A 17,927-nucleotide genomic window follows, 5' to 3' on the forward strand; every position below is an offset into this window, starting at 1 on the left:
AATAAAGATGTTGGGTAAAATGAATGAACAAAGAAGGAGTGAATATAGAACATACAATGAAAAATGAGTCTCTTTCAATGGGAAGTTATCCAAATATTAATGAATGATCGAAATGCCTATAAAATTTGAATAAAGAATAAGTAACACTCATGATCTAAAAGGTGATTATTTAAGTAGTGAAAATTGTGGAAGTGAAAAAGTGAATAGAATTAGGTTGGGTGGTTTATAACCAAAAGGTAAATGAAGTTTTGAAGTTGAAGCCGTACAAGGGAGGCTGAAAGGTAGGTGTGAGGCTGTAATAGCTGCTTAACTGCTTCTGCTTCTGCTTCTGTTTATTTCTGTATAAAACTCAACCGCAAATATTCCAACTCGTCAGTGAAAAATGAATTTTCTATTTTTCTTAAAGTATGAAAATAGTACCAATTCCTAACTACAAACTTCAAGCTGATCTGTTCTTTTTGAACGAGCCCACATAGATTGATTTCAATCCCTTCAAAAACTCATTCAACTCTGACACCATTTCCTGCATCACTGGTATTAAAGTGCCTTACTTTCTCTCTCTATCTACTTTTTCTCATAGTAAGTATATGGTACATGAATACATACGTACGTGCTTAATAAAATTGTGACATTTACTTGCATACCATTTTCAGAATTCCGGTGCCATTACACTTATCAACCATATTTATATTCTTAATTTAAAAAAAATATTATAACAGAGGCACTGCTCTCATACTTGTGAGTCTGACTCCTCTCCATTATTAAAGAGGGCAATATATACCTGAGATTATAACACATTAAAAATAATGTTTCAATGTCTGGCTAGTTAACATATCAATAATTGCTTTTTATTTTATGTATATACATATAGCAATAGGGAATGGAGTATCTCCTGGTATAAGGAGATAAGTTATCTCCTTCTGCCAGTGAAATTATGACATGTGTCATGTTTCATCATTATTTATAAAAATATTTTTTAAAATAAACAAAATAGCACACATGTCACGTTTTTACTGGTTAGAGGAGATAAATTATATCATAATATGAGGAGATACATTATTCTCCTATATCAATAATTGATATTTATTTTATGTATATACATATAGCAATAATTGCTTTGATACTTTGATAGCTAAGGAACAGTTTGGATCCCATCCATCAACCAAAACACTAGAAAAGGGACTTTTTCATATATCTTAAAATTGGCTCACTATTGGTCTAGTTTGACATGCATCAAGTCAAAATATCTCTTTTATTTTTTTTAAGAAAATATCATGAATAACACTATAATGATTAGATTTATGAGTCATTAACATATTTCACTATAAAACATAGAAACTATCTCAATCTAATCTAATTGCCAACATAACCTATCCTGCAAAAGAGAATAATTTTTTTCTAAATTACACTAGCAACCATATATTACATATGATAATATAAGATACCGACAAAAACTAAAACTAAAATCAAATCAAATACAACAAATACAATATTAAAAAATTAAAGTCGTACTATTGATGAAGATTAAGAAGGAATACATTTTGTGCAAGTAAACAAAAGGCAAACCAAAAACAACAGAAAAAACTTCAATTCAACTATTGATCTATTTATGCAATACCATTTAATTCTTGAAAAACAATGAGGAAACATTTAAAGAGCCTTTTATGTAACATCACTTTTTTCATGAAAAATCACTTATCAAATAAATATTTAGAAGGAGAAAAACAATAATGAAAGCTTCTAATTTTTGTTGCTTATGGTGTTAGGTATAAAACATCTATTTCATCTATTCTATTCTCTTCTCTTCTCAGTTCTTATTATTTGTTGTGGTTGGATGTACATATTCTGCACTAATGTTCTATATATATAAATCTAAATTTTATAAAACACACTTGCATAGACTTATCTTAACTTCATAAAATTTGCATGTCTACATATAACTCCATTAAAGAAACTCTTAGATTAAAAATCTAAAACAAAGTTAAAATATAATTATTTTATAGACAAAACTCATTATAACAACACTATACATATAGAATGTATATAGAAATGACTTATGGCTTACCATATTAAATGTTGTGCAAACTTTCACTTTATTACTTCTTAATTGAAATAACAATCTAAATAATAGTAGAGAGTATCTCACCTATTTAGTTTAAGAGATTCAGATTACAAAGAAGAAGATCAAAACTTGTTATTTTGCATAGAGAAAGGGATGCATGCATAACAATTTATGAAAGCAATTATCTGAACAAATTATATTATGGTTCAACTTAAACCTATACACCTATTCCACCAAGATTAGAACTTGACTTTTACTAGATTATAATATTATGATATTTAAGGAATGATCTGATCTCCCCAAATATTCAGGACACTACCAAGAGTTTATGAAAAATTCATTTTTTCAGATGCGATAGTCAAAGACAAAACTATCATATTTTTAGATATTAAAATTCCAAATTAGCAAGATGGAAAAATAACTCCTCCAAATAAAGCCATTAATGAAAAAATGGAGATACGATCGAAAACAAAGGATTCATAGATGCACATAACAATATAATTCACTTTAGCATTTCATTGAACATAATGTAAACGAAGAGGGAAAAAATAATGACAATATCTAGAAAAAAACTTACAGAAATATAATAACATTTCTTAATACATCTCAAAAATATAGTTAAAAGAGTGGATGAGGGAGAATTGAATGAAATAAACAAATGTGGTAGAAATTATAAAGGTGTTATAATCTTGGTGTCACATTAAACTCCATAAATATGCATTTAAGATTGGTATAAATATAAATTAAAATTGTGAAAGGAGATAATAGGGAAGGAGTAACTATAGTTTATAAATTAGTATTAGTATAAATGAATTTAATTTTGTTGAAAATTTAGATAATTTGGATGTTTGTTATTATTTATTAGGCGGATAAGAGGAGATAGGGTATATAAAGAATAAAGAAAGAAATAAAATGAGATAGCAGGAGTGTGGGAGGGTGGTTTGGAAATTGGAATAGTATAAAAATGTCTTGTGGTGTAAATACTAATACCATCTCATCATCCTCATTCTCATCCTTCCCTTTTAAATTTCCATTTTTACCCTTGTTCACCTTTTCCCCCTCCGTGCCGGTGAGGAAAGTAATGTCTGTGACCTGTCTCCGCGTGAACAGCGATGATCCATTGTTAAGAGGTGAGAAAGATCTTGAAGTTGAAGAAGCATCATCATTTTCATCCTCATCCTCATCTGGTAATAGAAATGGAAAGATGATTATCAGACATGGAATGAGATTGTTTGGGGTAGAATTGTCCCCAGATAATGTTGCAGTTGCGATGGTTTATTTTGTTCAAGGTGTGTTAGGACTTGCAAGGCTTGCTGTTAGCTTTTATTTAAAAGACGATTTACATCTCGACCCTGCTCAGGTATTTGAATTCCACAACTTGTGTTTCTTTGTAATCCTCTCTCTCTCTCTCTCTCTCTCTCTCTCTCACCATCTCCTGCTTCTGAATATTGCACTAGACAGCTCTGATTTCTGGTTTCTCTACATTACCATGGCTTATCAAACCTCTATATGGTTTTATTAGGTTAGTATTAACTCTATCTCTCTATCTCTCTATCTCTTTTCCTTTCTTAATTTCCATTATCTTATTTGATATTGTATGCAGTGATTCTGTCCCCCTTTTTGGCTATCGAAGAAGGTCATACCTAGTTCTCTCAGGCTTGCTTGGTGCACTCTCATGGACTTTGATGGCTACTTTTGTTGACAACAAATATACTGCTGCTTTCTCCATACTTCTCGGATCTCTTTCTGTTGCTTTCTCAGATGTTGTCAGTCTCAAATTCCTTCTCTTCTTCACTTTTTAGAAGCACTGTATTTTCTCTATCATATTATTGCTTTATTGTTTTCTCTTCTATGGATTCAAATTGTTCAGAGAACCATGTCAGAAACTTACCTGTGTTTTAGGTTGTAGATTCAATGGTTGTAGAGAGGGCACGTGGTGAATCACAAAGCACCTCAGGATCTCTTCAGTCTTTATGTTGGGGTTCTTCAGCTTTTGGTGGAATTGTTAGCTCCTACTTCAGTGGTTCTTTGGTGGATGCATATGGAGTAAGGTAATGAAAGAGGTTTGTAAATCAAGATATTCTGATTACTGATAGAGTGATACAAGTGTTCCCCTCTCCTTGTCTCTTTTATGTTTTACTAATAACTATTTACTGTTCCAGGTTTGTTTTTGGTGTCACAGCATTGCTTCCACTCATAACATCTGCAGTTGCTGTTCTTGTAAAAGAAAAGCCTATGCTCGGCATAGCAAGAGGGCGAAATCTTCCTTTCGCCACTCCTGAGTTTTGGGAAAGTTCAAAGCAGAACATCATTCAGCTGTGGGGTACTGTAGGACAGCCCAGTGTTTTTCTTCCCACTTTGTTTATTTTCTTGTGGCAAGCAACTCCACAGTCTGACTCTGCTATGTTCTACTTTAAGTATGTCCAATCTGTGAATATAATCATTCTCCTCTACTTTCTGGAATGAATGAATTTCCTCTTGCTTTAATCATAATTCATAAATAATGTCTTCTGTATTTCAGCACAAACTCTCTTGGTTTTACACCTGAGTTTTTAGGGCGTGTCAAGCTTGTTACCTCAATTGCATCTCTGATTGGTGTTGGACTTTATAATGGATTTCTGAAGAATGTACCTTTGCGGAAAATATTTCTTGCGACTACCATTTTAGGTTCAGCTCTTGGGATGACTCAGGTTAGTAATAAATATGTTTTGTGTGAATTTATATACTTTTTATTTGAACATACTTTTCTAAATATATTTCCGTTGTCAGGTTGTTCTGGTTACTGGACTAAACAGGAAGTTAGGCATTAATAATGAATGGTTTGCAATCGGGGATTCATTAATTCTCACTGTTTTGAGTCAGGTTATCATCACTATCTTACACTCCATGTTATACTACTTGGTCCGGAAACAGATATAATATATCTCTTCTGATATAGTTGTTATAGATTAGGTTTTTAGTGTTTACCAAAGAAATTTGTCTGTCTCTGTTTGTGCTGGAAAACCATTCATGTTTCTGCCACTGCCGTTGAAGTTTAATAATTTGTCACTGTATTGTTAGATATTAGGGTAAGTTTGGTAGTGTTTATACTTTTCAAGATGCTTTTGCATGCTGATGTAAGAAGTGCCAACAAAACCGAAGTGAATTTCTCAGTAGTGTTTCTTTGTAAGTTTGTGTAAATGTGTAAGCTGTGTTTATTTTTAGAGGCCACCAGCAAAAAGTAGTTAAAAATAGCTTTTGAGAGATTTACCAGACACTTAAGTTTTGCATTTGTATGGAACACTTCAATAAACAATTTATATTTGTAATATTTATGAACCATTCAACAAAAGGCAACCTTGCTATGTAGCTGCTTGTTGGTACACACATTATGCTGAAATATCTGTTTTTACTTCATCTTTTGTGATAGAATAGGAATCCTTCCATCAGTTTTTGAAGAATGACACATTTCTATGGAAAAGTAAATTTAGAGGAGGACCATATGTGATTGTAGTTTTAATGACGGAGTCAATGTTAATCCATGTGATGATTCAGGACATAATTAATGCCAGATTATAGCATGAAATAAGCAATATCAGCATGCACTGCATGAGTAGTCTTCTTGCACATAGATTCTGCCATTCAACTATTCTATTATTTGTCTGTGCAAATTTAGTCTTGCATCTGATTACTTGTTTGTTTCAGGCTTCTTTTATGCCCGTTCTTGTGCTAGCTGCAAAATTATGTCCAGAGGGAATGGAGGCCACTCTTTTTGCAACTCTCATGTCAGTATCTAATGGGGGGAGCCTTCTTGGGGGATTGATTGGTGCAGGTCTGACTCAACTATTTGGAATTACCAGGGACAAATTTGATAACTTGGCAGTGTTGATAATCCTCTGTAATCTTAGCTCTTTATTGCCTCTGCCACTTCTTGGCCTTCTACCTGCGGACAATCCTGATGTGAATCCGAAGGACGATTCCGATATTGAGATGAAGTCTAATTGATTCTACTCGTTTTCGACTGGCCTTCCTTGGGGTTGCCAAGCTGTACCCAAGTTTTGCTCCTAAGGCTTATGAATTCAACAGAGATCAATTACTCACAGAAACACAGATAAAAGAGAATTTTGTAGTTAGTAGGAGGCCGAAGTTTCTATTATGACCTTGTTTTAAACCTTTTCAATTATGAGGTGATGATAACAGTGTGTTACTGCACCTGGAGGTCGTGATATTAGATATTTCCCAACCAGATTATGATGGTAATTATGCCCTAATCACCGTGTTTTTTCCAACCTGAAATTTTAAACCATGTATAAGATTGAAGTTCACTTTGAACTAAAAATGTACCTTAATAGTTATACTCGTTGAGAAACTAAGAAGCCTTGACTAGAGTGTGATAACAATAGAAGGATTGTATACACAGTATGCTCCAGATTGACTCAAGGACAACACCAAAATATCAGTCCCTTCAGAACTACAATTTATGGTATACTATTATACTGTCTCCTTTTAGGTTAGTTATGTAATCCTTTACTTCAGGGTAAGGACTTGGGTTTTGTATTTATTAGCCAATAATCGTGTTTCTACAAGCTATTGTAATTAGCAATTAAGTTATCTACAAATATAATTGATTACATGCTCTCATATATCAAACATTTGGAGCCACCGTGGTCTGGTCCATGGCACAGAATGGCGCGTATAATAATGTCCCTGTTGGAATAAATGGCCATTAATGGGGACTTGCAAAGTGAAAAATTCTAGTCCCACGTAGGATGATGGATGAAACACTTGCAAATTGTTCATAAAGAAAGTCTTTAGTGCATTCTAAGTGGTGTACCCCAAGGGGTTACAATGAGTTTAATGGTGGGTGAGGACATTTGTGATGTGTTGATCAAGTCATCATACGATTGACACACATGTTGACCTAGTCGACACTACCATTGTTAGCTTTGAGGGATGAGAGGAATATTCGGTCAAAGTGATTGTTGGTTGCATCTTGACTGTCAGATCTTGCATTGAGATCTTTTTTTGGGCTGTCGGATTGACATGGTCATTGGAGGTCTCCCGTATTAAGAAAAATCACACTGATTGAAAGCATTTCTTCAACTTCTCTTCTCTCTCCTTCTGCTGAAACAATTTTGACTCCCTCTTTCTTTTTGTTGTATTAGATTTGGCATGAGTAGCAAAATTGTGAAAATTTTGGGAATTGACACTGATAATTAGATTGTGAGGATTTAGGAATTTTGAGAATTGAAATTAGTAGTCATACTTCAAGTATTTATAGTGAAGTAAAAATTCGAAACAAAGAACTAGGGTTTTATTTTGGAGACGACATGATTTATAATCAAATTAGTGAGAAGATTGCTCTACTTAACCAATACTAGATTTGATATAAGTTTTGCAGTATAACAATTGAGCAAATTCATGACTCAACCAACTATCAATCACACACATTAACCAAAAATGTTGAGATATATCAATGTTCATTAACAATTAATATATATTCATGAGGAAGATATGATAGGGTATGATAAGGTGTTCATTAACGATTAATATTAAGTAGTTAAGGAGAATAATGATGTGCAAATAATATTGATCCCAAGATGTTAATGAATACCCTATAATCTATATGCCTAGGTTGCTGACACTAAATACTAACATAGTTGATTGAATGGGATAGGTTTGAGCATTGTGATGATAACCAAATGAATGGTTTAATGTGTGAATCTCCTTTCAATTAGTCTCTTAATTTGGAATATGGAATATGGAATATGGAATTATCCATTAAAGTGACAAGTCTGATGTGTTTGATGTACATATCCACATGCATACATTGCTGTCTCTTGAACATGACACGAGTCATTTTAATTTGTCGGTTGGGATGTAGCGTCATTCCACGTGTGATGTTAATGAACGTGTCATCCTGTGATCTATCCACCTCCTCCATCTTCTATATATATATATATATATATAACTGATCACTCACAACTCACAAAGTCATACAAGTATATGCGTGTGTTTGATTTGCAATTCTAATATGAGTCAAGAACAGCCAAAGCGCCCTCAAGACCAAGATCCTATTAAATACGGCGACGTTTTTGATGTTTCGGGTGATCTTGCACAGAAGCCGGTTGCACCTGAAGATGCCAACATGATGCAGAGCGCTGAAACACGAGTGCTGGGTCAAACTGTACCTGGTGGAGTTGCCGCCTCCATGCAATCTGCTGCCACCCTCAACGAGAGGGCTGGTCTTGTTGGCCACCGTGATGTCACTGGTGTCGCCGGTGACCGTGGTGTCACCGTCACCGAGACCCATGCTCCTGGAAGACGCATCGTAACTGAATCAGTTGCTGGACAGGTTCTACATCATCAATTCATCATCATCATTTGAATTGTTCATATTACTATCCATTTGAATTGTTTATAATACTATCCCTTTGAATTGTTTTGTAAAGGTGGTGGGACAGTATGTTGAACCAACCCCAGTTGAATCGGGCAGGGGTGGTACGGGACAAGAGAGTAAGATAACCATTGGGGAAGCTCTGGAGGCGACAGCCCATACAGTTGGTGACAAAGCAGTGGAACAGAGTGATGCGGCTGCAATACAGGCGGCGGAGGTGAGAGCCACTGGGAATAATGTTATAAAGCCGGGTGGAGTGGCTGCGACTGCTCAGTCAGCAGCGGCTTATAACGCTGATTGCCAACGTGAGGAGGATAAGATTAAGATGAGTGACATTCTGAGCGGTGCTACGGCTAAGTTAGCCGCGGACAAAGCGGCAACACGTGAAGATGCAGGAGGGGTGAGTGGAGCAGAGGTTAGGAACAACCCTGGTGCTACAGTCACTCCTGGTGGCGTAGCTGCTTCTGTGGCAGCAGCTGCTAGGCTCAATGAAAGTGTTAATATATAATCATATCATCATATCAACTTCCTTCTACTCATATGCTGTCATGCATGTGTTTCATGTGTTTTTTGTTCTTTCCTTACTAGTAAAGTGTTTCATGTGTTTCATGTGTTACATGTGTTTCTGTTCTTTCTTTACTAGTAACTAGTAACTACTAAGTACTTAGTAACATACTCCTCCTCCTCCCCCGGTGTGTACCCATATCAAATCTATCCTATATTAAAATAAGTTTTTCACTTAAATCTTCTATCTCCCATATTCACTTTAATGTTTTTTATAGTGCTTTAACATTATAATAAAAGAATATTGAATTTCAAGAAAGGCAAATAGATTATATAGTTGCAACTCAAATTATAAGCTGAGTCTGCCAATCACTCTTCTCTTTGAAGAGCATATGAAGCCAAAAGTAGAAGTCATGTAAAATACTTTTCCTGCAATTAACACCCCAATCTTGGAGCTCCAACCTTGGTTCTTAGCGAACAGGAACTGCTTATTGAAGAGCTATTCCATGGGACCATTTTTATGTGGCACTACTAATTAAGGAGGACAGAGCCTGTCCCCATTCATTGTCCATGTAAACCCTTAACTGAATGTTCTTGTTGGATTATTGAGACATAAAATGATATCTATTTAAGAATCATGGGGTGGCTATAGGATTGGAGTAAAATTTTCATGCAAGTTCTTTAAATTATTGAAAAGTGTGAAAAATGTAAAAATCACGCAAAACCCATTTAATAATCATTAAGTTGTAGGATTGGAAATGCTACTAAAAGTGTCTCACCTTAAATAAAAATCAATGATGTCCAATATCGATATCAGCAAATGAAATAAACAAAATGTGTTCAAGAGTGGCTATTGAATAAAACGTGCTCTCTTATTCTTAATTTATTTTTACTTCATTTTAAATTTTCCAGTTAGATTCATTTAACTTTACCAAAACTCGTTTTAATACTCTTACCAGCAAATGATAGACTAGGTGCTCATAAATATACATTGCAAAAAAAATGTTCTTCAAAGCTTCGATACGATATTAAATCCACAAGGTCCAAAATCCCAGTTGGTCTAGAAAATGCTTAGCATGAGGCAAGAGCTATAGTGTGTTGAAGAAGTGAAAATGGTGGTATTAAAAAAAGGTCTAGATGATATTAGGAGGACATATATTTTGGCTACACTTCACTTAATTACTGCTTCTTATTTTTATATGCCCTTTAAGGGAGACTTGAGGACAATGTGACAAACCAAGAGGATCCATGCAAAGAAATAACTTCAACAACAAAGACTAAAGAACGGATTCTCTTATCATTTTATACTAAAATATATTATAAATTAGAGGTAGTTGGTTGAGGTAAGTTTATAATGCCGGACTCTTTGTCCTTAAGTCTATGCACATTTTATATGCCAATGTTCATATGCCATATAAACTTAGGATGGGGTAGAGGAGGTTCATAGTCCTAGAGTGGTATATGTATGTGTGAACATTTGACAATGACAATATAATAATATGGTGATGGTGCTTGTTGAGTTTTGATAAAACAATGGTTGAATAAAGAGCCTAGTCCAAATACAATGACAAAATAGATTGCAGAAGATGAAAACACCACCCACCAATGAAATGACGAAACCACATTAAAGATAAGGAGCTAGCTAAAAAAGTCACGGCCTAAGATTGGTTGTGTCTATCCCAATTTTTGGAATAGTCAACATTCATTGGGCTTCTATTCTAAAAACACCATAATTAGGTTTTGAAATACTCTAGTTTGTTGACTTTGATTGGTTCAAAGTGTTAGTGATAGAGTTTGAGATGGTTACGTAGTGGACTCCTTGGAAGACTCTTATACACTCATCATCATCATCATCATCATCATCATCATCATCATCATCATCATCATCATCATCATCATCATCATCATCATCATCATCATCATCATCATCATCATCCATATTATCTTATAATAACTTCACCTTCATATTCCTCTTTACCAAAACATGGATGTTAATGTGAGTATATTATTGTTTGTTTGCTTTTGTGTGCTCTTAATGTGCTATAGAGCTGAAAATAAATCAATTAAATTGGGGTCCAGCATTGTTGCTGGGACTAATTCATCATGGGAATCAGGCTCTGGTGATTTTGCCTTTGGATTCTACCCTCTTGTTACTGGTCACTATCTTGTTGGAATTTGGTTTAATAAGATTCCAAATAAAACACTAGTTTGGTCTGCTAACAGAGATGATCCAGCTGAAATAGGATCAACCATCAATCTTACACTCAGTGGCCAATTTGTGATACAACATGCTAACAACACTTCATTTCCAATATACAATGGTACTACCAATAATGCAACTTCTGCTATGATGCAGGACAATGGTAATTTCATCTTGCTCAACTCTCTTTCAACCATATGGGAGAGCTTTGATTCACCAACAGATACAATTCTACCTGGCCAAACTTTAAAGATGGGTCATATACTTTATTCCAATGCCAATATTACAACACAAGACTACTCAACTGGACAATACAAGTTGGAGGTTCAGACTGATGGTAACATTGTTATCTCTGCATTTCGATTTGATGATCCTGGATATTGGTACACTTCAACTGATCATAATACAAATGTCACACTTGTTTTTAATAACACCACAGCTTTTCTTTATGCTGTCAATGACACACACAACATATTCAATATGACCACAGCTACACAAGTGCCTAATCCAATACAGAATTACTATCATCGTGCAACCATCAATGACCATGGAAATTTTCAACAACTGATTTACCTTAAAGAAAGTGGAAATCATTGGACAACTATATGGGAGGCCATAACACAACCCTGCACAGTGAATGCTATTTGTGGTGTCTATGGCTTTTGCACTTCACCTGACAATAGGACAATCAGTTGTGATTGTTTGCCAGGTTACACACCTTTGGATCCAAGTGTTCCCTCCAGAGGGTGCTATCCCAAAGTTGTCATGGATTTCTGTTCTCATAATTCATCTTCATCATCAAACTTCACTGTGGAAGAAATTCAAGATGCTGATATACCAAACCAAATTTATTCTGATCTGCAAAGGATAGACTCTTCTGATCTCAACAGTTGCAGGAATGAGGTGATCAATGATTGTTTCTGCATGGCTGCTGTTTTGATTGAATCTGTTTGTTATAAGAAAAGGACACCTCTTTCAAATGCCAGAAAAAGCATTCCTGCAACTAGCAATAGAGTGGCACTTATTAAAGTTGCTCAAGTTCATGAAGACAATGAAAATGATTCACCTTCTCAGGTTGTTTATCTAGTAGCTCTATCAGCATGCTCCTTTTTTGCTATTGTTTTTGCAACTATTGCTATCTATCATCACCCAACATTTCAAAATCTCGTGCATAAAGGGTCACCCCCAAAGCCAGACCCTGTGGACATCAATCTAAAGTCATTTTCATTCCAAGAGTTGAGACAAGCAACAAACTGGTTTAGGAATACACTTGGCCAGGGAGCCTTTGCTATAGTCTATAGTGGTGTTTTAACCTTGGAGGGTGAAGAAGTTGAGGTTGCTGTGAAAAAACTTGAAAAACATGAAGAAAAAGGTGAGAAAGAATTTGTGAATGAAGTTCAAGTAATTGGTATGACTCATCATAAGAATCTTGTAAGGTTATTGGGTTTCTGCAATGAGCAGAATCATAGACTTCTTGTATATGAGATGATGAGAAATGGTACGTTATCCAATTTCCTTCTTGGGAAGGAGGATATACCAAGATGGGAAGATAGAGCCAAAATTGTTGTAGAAATTGCTAGAGGCTTGATGTACTTGCATGAAGAGTGTGATCCTCAGATCATTCATTGTGACATAAAGCCACAAAATGTTCTTTTAGACTCAAATTATAGAGCAAAAATTGCAGATTTTGGACTGGCAAAACTACTAATGAAAGACAGAACAAGAACAAGTACGCATGTTGTAAGAGGTACTATGGGATATATGGCACCAGAATGGCTCAAAAATGTACCTATCACTGCAAAAGTGGATGTCTACAGCTTTGGTGTCATGATGTTGGAAATCTTGTTTTGCAGAAGGCACATTGATTTGCATCAAATTGAAGATGGTGGTGATGACATGATACTTATAGATTGGGTTCTTCATTGGGCAAAAGTAGGGAATCTAAGAGTTATTGTGAGCCATGATCTTGAAGCTGTTAATGATTTCAAGAGGTTTGAGAGAATGGCAATGGTTGGGTTGTGGTGCTTATGTCCTAACCCAACTCTTAGACCATCTATGATAAGAGTGCTACAGATGTTGGAAGGAAACATGGAAGTTGGTGTTCCACCATTGTTTGATGGGGAAATGTTGTAAGCAAGTTTTATCCTAAGTTTATTGTTCCTTTTTTGTAGGCAATTTTGTGGGGGGAGGAGAAGAGTGCACTCCTTATGGTTTGAACTCATGTCCTCACCCTTAATGACCCAAACTCTACTTAAATGGCTTTGAGGGACAAATTTGTTGTTTTATCCATGATTAATGTGTAATCTTCTTGATTTTGTGACTTCATGACTTTAACCAATTACATGTGCTATTAATAATTTAAACAAATTCCAAATATGTCTTTACAATTTACTATCTTAAACTCAATCTTCATCAAATATACTCAAATGTAAAAATAATTTTATTACAATGGACTACAACAATCAGGGCAAATGCTGCTGCATACAACAATTGAAACAAATTATTTTTGGTAACTAATGCAAAACCAGTCTACTAGATAAATAAAACCTGCAAAAGTAATACCCTCTTAACTGATAGATGTTAAACATGTCTGTGTTTGCTAGACACCCATATGTCCTTGGCTCAACACTTAATAATTAGAATTCACCTAGCATAGGTGTTTGTTTTAGATGGATATACTATTGGGAATTCCCTTGCCACTGAGTCCACCCTCCCTAGTATAATCTGAGGTGTTGGGATAGAGCAAGGTATAAGGTACCTTGACTGGCCCATTTCTGTTTTTCAATCTTTTGTCATTGTTCCTCTCTGTTATATTTTTCTCAATTTGAATAAGTTTCTGTGCAAACCTCTCAAATGCTTTCAATGGTTCAGCATCAAAGGTCCAATCAGGAGTATCCCTCTGCCCAAGGTATACCTCTTCAGTTGAATGCCTTGATAGAACTTCTATCAATGACACACCAAGAAGTGTTTGGAACTGTGCCGTGATTGTCTTGAGGAATGCCAAGTCAGGGTTTGATTCAAGCTCTGCATACTCAGGAGTGCCTGGCTCAGGCATGAACCTGCGACTCACGGTTGGACGGTTAGGAAGGTAGCCAGCATAAGGGTATTGTCCAAAATTAACAGCTGCATGGAAGGCTGAAGCTATCCATATGATAATGGTGCATGATTGAATAAGCTCAACTCTAGTCTTCATCTCTAGCCACCATGTCCTATCTTTTAAGTCACCATGACCCTCAACTCTGACTTCTTCCCACCAGGACTGGATTTCAGTGTCCTTCTCAACCATGTCATCAGATGGATAATAGAAATTACAATATTCACTCACCCAACTTTCAATTGCATCCCATATTTCTAGTCCATCAACAGCAAATGGATAATCCTCTATTACAAGTTTAAGTCCATGAGGACAGCTTGAATCTTGAACTGCCATTCCCCTGAAACAAATTCAGTGAAATACAATTTTGTTTTGTTGGATTAGGCCTATAAATAATAGAAATAGAATCAGTAATTTTGTGGTTCACTCACTCACCTCTTGAGCAGATCAGCAGGTAGTGCCTGCTCGCCGAAAACCCAGTTTTTGTAGATAACAGCTGACATTTCCAATGCAAACTTACCCGGAAAAACTGTTTTCTCTAGTAGCCCATCTGCATTGATCAGCGTATGGCGAGCCAAGGCATTTATATGCATTGTGTCCCTGAAGTGTGGCTGCAACAACTTATGTATTGGGTGAAGAACACTCAATTGCCTGTTTGTAGCTATTATGAATGGCTCAATTACTGCATGAGTGTATAACCTGCACATCATTATTGTTAGAAATAGAGGGGAACAGAAGGATCAAGGGATCTAGAAGGAGGAAGGAAGATGTAATGATAATATGGTGTGTATAAACTCTACATTACAACAAGTGGATAATAAGATAAATCCTAACTCAATGACATCATAAAAAAACTAAATGAAATCATATGACAAGTATATTCTTTATTATTGATGTCAATGCTTGCTTGCTTGCTTGCAAATATTCAGATTACTCACCAGTGACTAACAAGTTGGTGGTATCCAGAATCATTGACAGAAGCGTAAGCTTTAGCGAGCTGCCACACAGAAGAAGCTACTCCTTCTTTTGCTGGAGTGAAGACTTTGCTGACAGCTCCATATTGTTCCCCTTGTGGATGAGGTAAGCTTAATTCAATAGCCAATGGCTTCAATGTACCATCATCTTGCAGAAACAAGAGTGTTCTAGTGGCATAAGTCTTTGTGTTGGTAGAGTTTATTCGGCTTATGTATGGCATCAATGCGTCATGATGATCTAATATATATAACTTGTTGTTTTGAAGCGCCTGCAGCAACATAAATTAACATGCTTCATTGTCAATTGAGTATATCATTTTCATTCATCTTTAGTCAAAGAAAGTGCGAATAGTGATTAGTACCTCCTCAATTATGAGCCCATCCAAACTATTTTGTATGTGGTGTGCTCTGATGGAGCTATTTTGATCTCCATAGAGTTTGGGGTCTAGCTTGCTAGCCGGTGGAAATTCCTATTCACATGTATCACCATCCATAGATTAAGTTCACTTGTTGAAACAAAAGAAAGGTTATGAATTGCTAATAAAAATATAAGTGAATAAAAGTACCTGGAGATGGCGAATGATGACAGGATTAACCCCAGCAAGCATTTCTCTTGCAAATTCCTCATCTGACCTCCATGCGCCCTTACTCACTGCAATTATATATATATATATATATATATATATATATATATATATAGTTAATGAGTCCATCCAAGAGAGGTGAAAATAATGTATATGAGTATGCATTGTGTTATATTGTATTGTATACCTTTGATGACGTCTGGCACTGGGAATTTGAGGAATTTCTCACCATCATTCCTAACGAGCTCTTTAAGAATCTCATAGGGAATAAGTTGTCTAATTTTATTGAGGACAGGTCCAGTTGGTAGCTGAAGACTTCCCTCATAAATAGCAAGTACATCTTCAAAGCTGTCAAACTCATTAATGGTTTTGTTACAAAGAGATCTGATCTCAGGAAGCACAACCTGAGCAATAGATTTGAGTGAATAAGCAAGAAAATCTGAGAACTTGATGTGGCCAAACTGTTCATCCCTTGGAACATACACGTTTAGATTCAGAAGAAGCAATCTTGACTCAGTTTTGGGATCTGCAATTTAAGGAATGAAACATGCATGCATGTAAGTTGTCATTTATTGATAATTAGTGGTGCTCTCCAACAACAACATGATGATGAGTTATATTTATATATATATTAACCTTTTTTGGTATGTTGACGACCAGTTCTTCCTCTACGGGGGTATGGAAATTGTTGTGAACCACCAAGAACAGGGCGTGCATATTCAAAACCATTATCTGGAGTTCCCAAATCATTGTAGTAAGCATAGTCATACACTCTGTCCCACTCTTCAAGCTTCCCTACCCCTTTTCCGCGAAGGCTTGATAGTTCTTCTTCTCTAAACTTCCGTAGTGCTTCAGGTGTTTCACTTGGAATATACGCCTCAAACACAAGTACACAACAAACTAATCTATTCTTATCCATTTATCAATGCATGCATGGGGCAGGGTTAACCAAACCTACCCATTATTTTATACTTGAAAATGCATAGATGAATGAGAGAGTAAGATTAAGATGGATAGTTTTGATATGAAAATTGTTATTGTTATATATTTACCTTATTTGCAAAGAAGAGACGAGGAGAGGTGTAACGATGAACAGGGTAAACCCAAGAATTGCAGAGAAAATGTAGAGGAGCATGGCCTGGAATATCTTGTATGGTTAGTGTCTTGAGATAGAACTGACTATGGTGATAGTTTCTGATTATGAAAGCCCCTGGAACTCCCATCATCTCATGATCCCACTCAAATGTTATGGAAAACTCTGTGTCTGTTGCTTTTGTCAAAGAAGATATTTTTGAAATCCATCTCTTCAAGTATGACTCCTTTCCACGCTTCCCTCTTAGCCCATTTCCTATATATATATATTGCTAACTCATTAACATACATACAAAAATATAATGCAATGCTATAGTAGTTGAACAAGTAGTATCATAAGATAAAAATACTTTGCTTCTTTCTTCACTCATCTTATATATATTATGATCAACAAATATTCCAAGCAAAGCATCTCTTTATTATTGTGTTAACTAGATAGGTACCTTCTGGGTCAGGAGTAGAAGTGGTAGAACTAATAAGCTGGAGAGAGACACCATTGCCCAAAAACTCATGAACTCTATCAAGAACGTTGGCTTTAATGTCATGGAAGTCCAGAACCCCCTTCTTCATTAAAACCACTCTCCCTTTCACTACTCTCTTCTCATTCTCCATCCTATCTATCAGTATGATCTCTCAAACGCTACCTACAAAGTACAATAAATTGAAAATGATCACTACACAACTTAAATACATAAGAGTGCCCAACCTCATGTATTGTTTCTAGACATAGTTTGTGAAAGTACACCAACTATATAAATACAACTGTCGGCCCTTGCCTGCTTTACTTTTTTTATTAAGAAAATATGAAAAAGATACCAAACAAAAATAATGAGCTTTTGCTTTCGGAGTTGGGACCAGGTGGAGTGTTACCATTATATATCATAATATAATATTAATATGGTTTAAACTTTAAAATACATCTATTATTGGCAACTTGATTGTTAAGTGTTGGGGTGTATTCAAAATGAATGAAAAGTGTTGAATTAAGCCAAATTGACCCAGCCAAAACAGGGTCCACGTTTGATGTCTTACTCTAATAGT

The 17,927-nt window shown here is 35.5% G+C and overlaps 4 protein-coding genes across 5 annotated transcripts; 3 read left to right on the forward strand and 1 right to left on the reverse strand.

The window, feature by feature from the left end:
• On the forward strand, positions 3,010–6,672 carry LOC109346832 (folate-biopterin transporter 1, chloroplastic). Of its 2 annotated transcripts, none has more exons than XM_019586639.1 (8): positions 3,010–3,422; positions 3,520–3,584; positions 3,666–3,828; positions 3,965–4,113; positions 4,225–4,479; positions 4,584–4,752; positions 4,832–4,924; positions 5,747–6,672. In XM_019586639.1, exons 1-8 carry the CDS (start codon positions 3,027–3,029, stop codon positions 6,044–6,046), a joined length of 1,590 nt encoding a protein of 529 aa, XP_019442184.1. In that variant the 5' UTR covers positions 3,010–3,026; the 3' UTR covers positions 6,047–6,672. The 2 variants fall into 2 exon arrangements, with proteins under 2 accessions (XP_019442184.1, XP_019442185.1); XM_019586640.1 differs by having other exon boundaries at positions 3,310–3,422; positions 3,524–3,584.
• On the forward strand, positions 8,013–9,160 carry LOC109346834 (late embryogenesis abundant protein D-34-like). The gene is made up of 2 exons (XM_019586643.1): positions 8,013–8,396; positions 8,494–9,160. The coding sequence occupies exons 1-2, from the start codon at positions 8,076–8,078 to the stop codon at positions 8,944–8,946; spliced, it is 774 nt and encodes a 257-aa protein (XP_019442188.1). The 5' UTR covers positions 8,013–8,075; the 3' UTR covers positions 8,947–9,160.
• On the forward strand, positions 10,899–13,688 carry LOC109346836 (G-type lectin S-receptor-like serine/threonine-protein kinase LECRK4). The gene has a single exon (XM_019586645.1). The coding sequence runs from the start codon at positions 10,927–10,929 to the stop codon at positions 13,273–13,275; it is 2,349 nt and encodes a 782-aa protein (XP_019442190.1). The 5' UTR covers positions 10,899–10,926; the 3' UTR covers positions 13,276–13,688.
• On the reverse strand, positions 13,560–17,557 carry LOC109346835 (linoleate 9S-lipoxygenase 5, chloroplastic-like). Its single transcript, XM_019586644.1, has 9 exons — positions 17,330–17,557; positions 16,847–17,142; positions 16,431–16,671; positions 15,982–16,320; positions 15,777–15,862; positions 15,573–15,680; positions 15,175–15,479; positions 14,672–14,935; positions 13,560–14,576 (listed from the first exon to the last, which is right to left on the reverse strand). Exons 1-9 carry the CDS (start codon positions 17,496–17,498, stop codon positions 13,808–13,810), a joined length of 2,577 nt encoding a protein of 858 aa, XP_019442189.1. The 5' UTR covers positions 17,499–17,557; the 3' UTR covers positions 13,560–13,807.

The sequence above is a fragment of the Lupinus angustifolius genome, chromosome LG04 (genome assembly GCF_001865875.1).
Source record: "Lupinus angustifolius cultivar Tanjil chromosome LG04, LupAngTanjil_v1.0, whole genome shotgun sequence".
Lineage (NCBI taxonomy): Eukaryota > Viridiplantae > Streptophyta > Magnoliopsida > Fabales > Fabaceae > Lupinus > Lupinus angustifolius.